Genomic DNA, 10572 nt, shown 5'->3' with positions numbered 1-10572 from the left:
ATTGATCCTGAGTTACCTCCTGTATTATACCCCAGAGCTGCACTCACTATTCTGCTGGTGCAGTCACTGTGTACATACATTACTGATCCTGAGTTATCTCCTGTATTATACCCCAGAGCTGCACTCACTATTCTGCTGGTGCAGTCACTGTGTACATACATTACATTACTGATCCCGAGTTACGTCCTGTATTATACCCCAGAGCTGCACTCACTATTCTGCTGGTACAGTCACTGTGTACATACATTACTGATCCTGAGTTACCTCCTGTATTATACTCCAGAGCTGCACTCACTATTCTGCTGGTGCAGTCACTGTATACATACATTACATTATTGATCCTGAGTTACCTCCTGTATTATACCCCAGAGCTGCACTCACTATTCTGCTGGTGCAGTCACTGTGTACATACATTACTGATCCTGAGTTATCTCCTGTATTATACCCCAGAGCTGCACTCACTATTCTGCTGGTGCAGTCACTGTGTACATACATTACATTACTGATCCTGAGTTACATCCTGTATTATTCCCCAGAGCTGCAGTCACTATTCTGCTGGTGCAGTCACTGTGTACATACATTACATTACTGATCCTGAGTTACATCCTGTATTATACCCCAGAGCTGCACTCACTATTCTGCTGGTGCAGTCACTGTGTACATACATTACATTACTGATCCTGAGTTACATCCTGTATTATACTCCAGAGCTGCAGTCACTATTCTGCTGGTGCAGTCACTGTGTACATACATTACATTACTGATCCTGAGTTACATCCTGTATTATACCCCAGAGCTGCACTCACTATTCTGCTGGTGCAGTCACTGTGTACATACATTACTGATCCTGAGTTACCTCCTGTATTATACCCCAGAGCTGCCCTCACTATTCTGCTGGTGCAGTCACTGTGTACATACATTACTGATCCTGAGTTACATCCTGTATTATACTCCAGAGCTGCAGTCACTATTCTGCTGGTGCAGTCACTGTGTACATACATTACATTACTGATCCTGAGTTACATCCTGTATTATACCCCAGAGCTGCACTCACTATTCTGCTGGTGCAGTCACTGTGTACATAGATTACATTACTGATCCTGAGTTACCTCCTGTATTATACCCCAGAGCTGCACTCACTATTCTGCTGGTGCAGTCACTGTGTACATACATTACATTACTGATCCTGAGTTACCTCCTGTATTATACCCCAGAGCTGCACTCACTATTCTGCTGGTGCAGTAATAATAATAATAATGTTTATTTTTATATAGCGCTAACATATTACGCAGCGCTTTACAGGTTGCACACATTATCGTCGCTGTCCCCAATGGGGCTCACAATCTAAATTCCCTATCAGTATATCAGTGCAGTCACTGTGTACATACATTACATTACTGATCCTGAGTTACCTCCTGTATTATACCCCAGAGCTGCACTCACTATTCTGCTGGTGCAGTCACTGTGTACATACATTACATTACTGATCCTGAGTTACCTCCTGTATTATACCCCAGAGCTGCACTCACTATTCTGCTGGTGCAGTCACTGTGTACATACATTACATTACTGATCCTGAGTTACCTCCTGTATTATACCCCAGAGCTGCACTCACTATTCTGCTGGTGCAGTCACTGTGTACATACATTACATTACTGATCCTGAGTTACCTCCTGTATTATACCCCAGAGCTGCACTCACTATTCTGCTGGTGCAGTCACTGTGTACATACATGACATCTATAAGAACACCACAGTGGGTACCGCAGTTGTCCTGCACGTTAGATACATTAGATTAGATACACACCAGGTGCGGACACTATTCCTGACACCTAGTGCTCTCCCGTGCAGCAGAGCTGGTGATGTTGTCTCTTAGTTGCTGTCTTCTAGGTCACGGCTGCATTATTTCCATCTTGTGGTCGCCGCCGGGCGCTCGTCCCTCTCAGTAGTTGGAGGTCACACTGTTGCTGGAAGCAGCACTCCGCTCATCCTCCTCCTCCGCTCATCCTCCTCCTCCTCTGCAGCAGTAGAACTGCACAGCCATTACCCAGACACATTACATCTTTTGTTCCCATTCCTGCTGCCTTGTTACATATGTGATTTTACTGGCTTTATCCGCTGCTGCCGGACACTAACCCACAAGCATCGCCGATGTTTTCAGCACAGCGCGGCCGACACGATCAGAGCTTCTTACACGAAAACCAGATTTGTAATAAGAAAAACATGCGCGGATTCATCAGAACTTTACTTGTCAATGAACACAAACATGACTGTTTAACCCCTTGATTTAAATTCCCATCTTGCTCACCTATTTCTCACACCTGTAGGTTTGTTACAATGTAGCAATCCAGAGAAACTTCTATTTAATAAACAAAGCAGCCGAGAGCAGAGCACCAGACATCACCTACACTGACACACTGTAACAAACAAGCAGGGGTCGGATCCATTTCCCGCCTCTCTGGACAATGTTTCCAGTCACTGACATGAAGCAGAGAATATAAAGAAGTTACAGAACTTTAGGAACATCTGCTCCAGTACGGCCAGAAAATATTGCCGGGACATGGTGCCTCTAGGGGCTGTCACTGCCCCTGCCTCATATGGCGGAGAAACCCCGTACACAAGACTTGGGAGGGTAAATGCAGAGGCACAGTACTAAGCAGACCCGGGCAGGCACTGCAGGGTTAATCATGGGTGCAATAACTCTGCTATCAGTTTTACTATTCCCATCATGCCAGAATTCAGGCTCACGGTGCTCCAAAAAGCCGACTATGACCTGTGCTACATTTATTATGTCTCATAGCACCCGACTGGACACGGCGGTGGTTACATGGGTCCGAATTATTCAATGGAGGAAAGGGTCTAAAATTCACACTTGTTGCCTCAGCGGCGAGATCACGGCTTCATACACCTCAGACAGGATCAATAAATCCGCTGGGCGGATCGAGTGCAAACGGCGACATCAAGAGGCCACTGTGAGAACTGCACGTCATATCCGCAGATAGAAGAATATTCGTATACACAACCCCCCGATATTCCATCAATCACCGTTACCATGGTGCTCACCTTTCTGCTGCATTTAATGGGTTAACATCTCCCACTATAGTAGTTAATCACGTACAAATCATCCCTAAAAAAGTGATAAACATATACTGAGCCCAGACCGGCCGTGTGCAGGAGACCGGACAGGAAACCTCTGCTATATATAAACGGTATAGAAGCCAGTGCTCCACCAATGTGCCAAGATAAAGTGCCACATGTATGGTCTGTCCCATCCCAGGAGCACGGCCGGCCCACGCTGCGTCAGGAAATCCTCTATATAAAGAACAATTTTCAATTTTGACACAAAAAGATGGAAAAAAAAAAAAGAGATAGTCACAAACTCTTCAGTATCGGCCGCTTTATACAATAAATCTGAATATTCAACAAAAATCAGGACACAAAAAAAAAATAAACAAAACAAAACCGGACGACTCAGGAGCCTTCAGCAAGTGGCGGCTTCCTCCTGAATGGTACGATGTACAGCCCGTTCTTGGCCGGCTTTAATCTCCACCAGCGCCCAAGTCTAAAAGAATTAAAAAAAAAAAAAAGGTAACTGAGTGTGGAAGCAGCGAGAAGTCACATCGACCATCAGCTAGGAGAAGCGTTCTGTACGGCACCTGTGTTCTTGGCCAACGCCGGCAACAAGGAAATCGGCAGAGCTGGAAAACTGCAAACTGTTCACAAAGCCGACCTGCGGAGAGGAAGAACGTGAAGTCGGGCTACGAGGGTGCCGGGCTACGGGGGCTGGCGGGCTACGAGGGCTGGCGGGCTACGAGGGCTGGCGGGCTACGAGGGCTGGCGGATGCGGCCCAGACGTGTAATTGTGAACTGAACCTTATAGAGCCATAGCTGAACCCCGTATATGAAGTGCCAACCTTAAAGGAGCGGTCCAGGATGGCATCCTTCGTACCAACAGTGTCACTCACCAGGGGGATGACGCAGAGCGGCTGAAGACCCTTGAAGCTCTCGGCACATTGCCAGATCCGCAGATTGCCATCATGGGACCCTAGAAAGCACAGTCCAGATCAGAAACATTGCACATGATACACAGGTGTCGCCCATCGCTTTCCTCCTGGCTCAGCGTAGAGAAATGGTGCAAGATCACAGGCTTTATACACCTATACAATAACGGTCTATAGGGGGCCTCCCAGTGGTTGTGAAGTGAACTGCAGTCCACTGAGCATTTTCTTAGGTCACCACAATGTATTTGTATCCTGAGAACTGGAGGAGTCAAAACTCAAGAAAAGGTAATAATGGCGCGCACATCTATAGGACCCAAGGGAAAAATAAAATGTATAATGTTCCCTACCTGATGCAACCACGTCACTATTCAAGGCCGCGGCCACGGCTGACACCCAGTACGGCTGCTCTAGGCCGGCCTCTCCGTGGCTGCCATGTGCGCAGCGTCTCCGCGCCAGAGGCTTCTTTTTAGACACATTCCACAGAGCCAGAGACCTGCGAGAAGAGCGAGAAGTGGTGAGGCCGATGAGGACAGGTCATAGCACACGAGCATTGGGGTCCGGGGGTCCTCGGCTGTTCTCCCCACTCACCCGTCATCCGCTCCGGACACCATGTGCTCCTCATTTATAAGCCGTATGCAATCTATGGAGCCACTGGAAAGAAACGGAAATAATTACATGACTGGATATAAACCCCTTGTATACATGAGCTGTGCAGAAACTACAACTCCCAGCATGCCCGCAGCTCTACTCACTCATGTCCGCTGAACACCAGCTGCGTTTCCTCTGTGATCTTCCACACCCGCACCGTCCCGTCCCGGCCCCCCGACGTGACGCACCGTTCTCGGCTCAGACTGTCCAGGCCGGTGATACAGTCCTGGTGGCCAAACCTGGAGAACAAGAAAAGGCCGAGCAATGATCGTCAGGCAGGGGAGACTCGGCAGCCATTATCGCGGAATTACAGCGCGGACTCACAGCGTCTCTATGTAGGCGTTCTCCGCCACGTTCCACACCTTGACGGAACGATCGTGGGAAGCGCTGAACAGCTGGTAAGTTCCCTTCTGGAAGGAGAGGCCCTATCAGGATACAAAGGGTTAAGAGGTGAGCCGAGGCCCTATCAGGATACAAAGGGTTAAGAGGTGAGCCGAGGCCCAGAGGAGCCTCCTGACTGAGGGAGGGAGAGGACGACTTACGGACACGGGGCCCCGGTGGCCCTGGAACTTGTGGAGGCGCTGGCACGTCTCTGCATTCCAGATATAGATCAGTTTATTCGCATCTCCCGACGCCTGGATGGAAAAGAACATGGGGGTCACAACCGGCAATGCCCCTCCTCCGGCTCATGTACTACTACTCCCAGCAGCTCACCAGGTACTTCCCGTCAGAGGACAGCGCCATGCACAGGATGTGGGCCGTGTGCCCTATGTGCTGGTCCTCGCAGCCCTTCCGTCCCCCCGGGATCTTATGCACCTTCTTTCCATCCGATATGGACCCTGCAGAGAGCGGAATGTATCAGTCATGTCACACCTCACCCTAACAGCAGGAGCCGGCCAGTATGAGGGCCCCAGGGGCCCCGAACACACAGTCACTGCCCAGAGAAATAACAGCGCTAAACACTGGACCCTATAGGACCGTGTAGGATACAGGTGAAACCACAGGTTTCCATCCACTATATCTAAAGACACATCTGCAGGTTTTTCTCAAAATTTGACATGAAAATCTGAATAATCCTTTCCCGTTTTAGGACAATTAGGATTACCATCATTAGTAATATTTGCCAAATACCAGAATAATGAAAGAGAAGGTTTTAAGACATTTTTTTATTACTTACTGCAAAGTCAGACGTTTCCATACACTAAGATTACTCTGCCTTTACACAATTCTGGACCGCTCATATGATGATGTCATGTGTTTGGAAGCTTCTGATAGGTTTCTGGCAACATCTGAGTTAATTAGAGACACCTGAGGATGTATTTAATGCACACCTGAAACACACTGCTTCTTTGTGTAGCATCATGGGAAAGTCTCAAGAAATCAGCCAAGATACCAGGAGAAGAACTGTGGACTTGCAAAAGTGTGGCTCATCGTTGGATACAATCTCAACTTACCAAGATACCTGAAGGTTTCTTGTTCATGTGTACAAACAATTATACGCAAGAATAAACAAGATGGGAATGTCCAGCCATCATACCGCTCAGGAAGGAGAAGGGTTCTGTGTCCCAGAGATGAATGTGCTTTGATCTGACATGTGCATTATCAACCCAAGGACAAAAGCAAAAGACCTTGTGAAGATGATGGCGGAAGCTGGTAAGATTGTGTCACTATCCACAGTGAAACGAGCAATGTATCAACATGGGCTGAAAGGCCACTCTGCCAGGAAGAAGCCATTACTCCAAAAGAAATATAAAAAGCCAGATTAATGTTTGCAAATGCACACAGGAACAAGGACCTTAATTTTTGGAGACATGTCCTGTGGCCTGACGAAACTAAAATTGAATGTTTTGGGCATAATGACCATCACTACATTTGGAGGAAAAAGGGAGAAGTTTGGAAGCCTAAGAACACCATCCCAACTGTGAAACATGGTGGAGGCAGCACCATGAGAAAAGATTATGTGGCAATACTGAAGCAACAACTCAAGACATCAGCCAGGAAGTTAAAGCTTGGGCAAATATGGGTCTACCAAATAGACAATGACCCGAAACATACCACCAAAATGGTAACAAAACCAATATTTTGGAGCGGCCATCACAAAGTCCTGATCTCAATCCCATTGACACTTTATGGGAAAAGCTGAAAAGGCCGGTTCAGGCAAGGCGGCCTACAAACTGGGATCAGTTACACCAGTTCTGTCAGGAGGAATGGGCCCAAATTCCGACCAACTATTGAGAGAAGTTTGAGAAAGGAGATCCCAAACGTCTAACCCAAGTCATTCAGTGTAAGGGCAATGGTGCCAAATACTGATGAAATGGATGGAAACTTCTGACTTTGCAGTAATAAAACTGCCTTAAACATTCTCTCTCGCTCTCATTATTCTGGCAAATATTAATAATTATGGTAATCCTAAGTGATTTATAACGGGAAAGGTTTATTCTGATTTCATGTCAGATATTGAGAAAAACCTGCAGCTGCGTCTTTATATATAGTGGATGGAGTTTCTGGTTTCAACTGTATCCTAAACGGTCCTATACTCCAGAGCTGCACTCAAAATTCTGTTCAATGGAAAACATGAGAGACAGCACCTGGAGAGCAGATTTCTTCCGTTTCATCGTACACCCAAAGCTTACATTTGATAATGGCGCAGTCCTTGGATCCGGAGAAGACATGTTTATCGTCCGATGTGATGACCAAACAGGTGACCGGTCCTTGGTGGCCTCGTAAGAGACGAATCTCTGCAGGTTCTGGTGGAAGTAACTGGAGAGGAAAGCGTTAAATACAATGAGGAAGATGTGGACGATCCGAGTCTGAAGTTCCAGAACAGAGAAGATGAAGGAGAGCGGATTCTAGGAGCCGCCGATCCGGTGAGGAGCCGCACGGCGCAGACATTGTGCTCGCTCCGGGGTTCTCATATTAGCGGCAATAGAAGAGATTTATGCACGGACCTCCAGCTTTATTAAATGTCTTAGGTACTTAGCAGTTACTATGTTGTTGCTGCCATGGCAACCCCAGAGCGAGCGCAATGTATCACTGCAGATACGAGGTCAATGTGGAAACAGCAATCACCAATTTAGAGCTTTGCGATAGAATATTCTAGAGAAAAAAAAAACAAAAAACCGCAAGTGGTCACCAACAACTCCAGGCACTATGGTGGCCCCGAGCTGTCAGCTGCCTGCGCCCGTGGTCGGCCCCGGGGGCCACATTGGGCTTTAGAATCTAAAACTGAACAGCATGAATAAAGTGTGTTGGATCTCTGGAACGCCGCCATACTTTCTGAATGACATTTTCACACATTTCAGCCCCCCCGACGTCCCCCCCCCGTCCTCACTCAGGAGGCCGATGCCGCTTTGGGATTTTCGCCTCTCATATTTTTAGATCGTAACAAAAGGCTGAATCTCAAATACAAGACAAAGTCGTTCAGCCCCAAACAACAATCACATATGGAGGGGCTGGAATATAAAAATGGCTGATAACAGGGAACAATAAAGTGCAATCATGACTGCAGAGTTATGTTCCCTGTGAGCTGACCGTCATATAAAGCCGCAGTAATGAGAACATTCACCTCCTTGGCCAAAGGACGCTGGAGCTTCCCGCGCTGTTCAAGCTGCAGACGAGAAACATTGGGATTAACAACAGCCCAGAGATGACCCCTGACCCCGGTAATAATTAGGGACCCCCGACCCCCCGCAGTAACTAGGGAAAGGGAACCCCGCAGTAACTAGGGAAAGGGACCCCCGACCCCCCGCAGTAACTAGGGAAAGGGACCCCCGACCCCCAGCAGTAACTAGGGACCGGGACCCCTGACCCCCAGCAGTAACTAGGGACCGGGACCCCCGCAGTAACAAGGGACCGGGACCCCTGACCCCCGCAGTAACAAGGGACCGGGACCCCCGACCCCCCGCAGTAACTAGGGACCGGGACCCCTGACCCCCCGCAGTAACTAGGGACCGGGACCCCTGACCCCCACAGTAACTAGGGACCGGGACCCCCGCAGTAACAAGGGACCGGGACCCCTGACCCCCGCAGTAACAAGGGACCGGGACCCCCCGCAGTAACAAGGGACCGGGACCCCCGACCCCCCGCAGTAACTAGGGACCGGGACCCCTGACCCCCGCAGTAACTATGGACCAGGACCCCTGACCGCACTCACCACGTTCTCCTGCAGTCTGTGGCCGATGACGTCCTCGCTCGCATCCTCCAATCTCTCCTCCTCTGCAGGAAACAAGAAATCCAAATCACATGACTTAGACCCAGAACCTCAGGAGAATGGCCGAGCAGCAGCGCCGTCCTCACCCTGCTCCTGTAACTGCTGCAGATATTCCTTGGCGAGCCGCAGCTTCTTCTCCTGAGGAGTCTCCTCCAGCTCCTCCTCCTCATGTTCTTCCTTCCTGTGAGCCGGGGCGCTGTGTACAAGAAACGGACAATCAAGAGGGGAACGAGGCAGAGAAAACTAACAGGAGAGGGAGACGGAACTCACAGGTCAGTGTCAGAGTCGCTCTCGATCTCCTCCCTCAGATTCACCTTCAGCTTCTTCTTTCCTTCTGCATCTTTCACCTGAAATCGTCATCGGCCAGAAACAGCGAAGAAAGTAAATCAGAGAAAGAAAAGATCTACAGACCGAGCGTGGACACCGGCCCCGAAAATACAAGGAGGCGACACATGCCGAGGAGCAGCTACAGGGGGACGGTCACAGGCGTACGGACTGCCTCCACTAACAACCAGCAGAACTGTGAGCGCAGCTCCAGAGTATAATACAGGATGTAACTCAGGATATGTAATGTAATGTACACAGTGACTGCACCAGCAGAATAGTGAGTGCAGCTCCAGAGTATAATACAGGATGTAACTCAGGATATGTAATGTAATGTACACAGTGACTGCACCAGCAGAATAGTGAGTGCAGCTCTGGGGTATAATACATGATGTAACTCAGGATCAGTAATGTAATGTATGTACACAGTGACTGCACCAGCAGAATAGGGAGTGCAGCTCTGGGGTATAATACAGGATGTAACTCAGGATATGTAATGTAATGTACACAGTGACTGCACCAGCAGAATAGTGAGTGCAGCTCTGGGGTATAATACAGGATGTAACTCAGGATCAGTAATGTAATGTATGTACACAGTGACTGCACCAGCAGAATAGTGAGTGCAGCTCTGGGGTATAATACAGGATGTAACTCAGGATATGTAATGTAATGTATGTACACAGTGACTGCACCAGCAGAATAGTGACTGCAGCTCTGGGGTATAATACAGGATGTAACTCGGGATCAGTAATGTAATGTATGTACACAGTGACTGCACCAGCAGAATAGTGAGTACAGCTCTGGAGTAGAATACAGGATGTAACTCAGGATCAGTAATGTAATGTATGTACACAGTGACTGCACCAGCAGAATAGTGAGTGCAGCTCTGGGGTATAATACAGGATGTAACTCAGGATCAGTAATGTAATGTATGTACACAGTGACTGCACCAGCAGAATAGTGAGTGCAGCTCTGGGGTATAATACAGGAGGTAACTCAGGATCAGTAATGTAATGTATGTACACAGTGACTGCACCAGCAGAATAGTGAGTACAGCTCTGGAGTATAATACAGGATGTAACTCAGGATCAGTAATGTAATGTATGTACACAGTGACTGCACCAGCAGAATAGTGAGTGCAGCTCTGGGGTATAATACAGGATGTAACTCAGGATCAGTAATGTACTGTATGTACACAGTGACTGCACCAGCAGAATAGTGAGTGCAGCTCTGGAGTATAATACAGGATGTAACTCAGGATCAGTAATGTAATGTATGTACACAGTGACTGCACCAGCAGAATAGTGAGTGCAGCTCTGGGGTATAATACAGGATGTAACTCAGGATCAGTAATGTATGTACACAGTGACTGCACCAGCAGAATAGTGAG

At 48.1% G+C, this 10572-nt stretch overlaps 2 protein-coding genes across 2 annotated transcripts in view; both read right to left on the bottom strand.

The window, feature by feature from the left end:
- Nucleotides 1–10572, bottom strand: part of CYB561D2 (cytochrome b561 family member D2) — a 260718-nt gene that overhangs the window by 185377 nt on the left and 64769 nt on the right. The gene's annotated exons all lie outside the window — the stretch shown is intronic.
- The window catches only part of RRP9 (ribosomal RNA processing 9, U3 small nucleolar RNA binding protein), an 11492-nt gene continuing 4301 nt past the window's right edge, over nucleotides 3382–10572 (bottom strand). Inside the window, exons 2-15 of the mRNA XM_077277013.1 lie at nucleotides 9129–9205; nucleotides 8945–9054; nucleotides 8802–8863; nucleotides 8214–8255; nucleotides 7282–7408; nucleotides 5363–5487; nucleotides 5191–5283; nucleotides 4973–5073; nucleotides 4753–4887; nucleotides 4589–4651; nucleotides 4348–4493; nucleotides 3965–4044; nucleotides 3656–3729; nucleotides 3382–3561 (exon numbers count right to left, since the gene is read on the bottom strand). Coding sequence (XP_077133128.1) covers nucleotides 3471–3561; nucleotides 3656–3729; nucleotides 3965–4044; nucleotides 4348–4493; nucleotides 4589–4651; nucleotides 4753–4887; nucleotides 4973–5073; nucleotides 5191–5283; nucleotides 5363–5487; nucleotides 7282–7408; nucleotides 8214–8255; nucleotides 8802–8863; nucleotides 8945–9054; nucleotides 9129–9205 — 1326 coding nt within the window. The 3' untranslated portion in view covers nucleotides 3382–3470. The remainder of the gene's footprint in view (nucleotides 3562–3655; nucleotides 3730–3964; nucleotides 4045–4347; nucleotides 4494–4588; nucleotides 4652–4752; nucleotides 4888–4972; nucleotides 5074–5190; nucleotides 5284–5362; nucleotides 5488–7281; nucleotides 7409–8213; nucleotides 8256–8801; nucleotides 8864–8944; nucleotides 9055–9128; nucleotides 9206–10572) is intronic.

This window comes from Ranitomeya variabilis, chromosome 8 (genome assembly GCF_051348905.1).
Source record: "Ranitomeya variabilis isolate aRanVar5 chromosome 8, aRanVar5.hap1, whole genome shotgun sequence".
NCBI classification, from domain to species: Eukaryota; Metazoa; Chordata; class Amphibia; order Anura; family Dendrobatidae; genus Ranitomeya; species Ranitomeya variabilis.
This window is presented reverse-complemented; position numbering and strand designations above follow the sequence as displayed.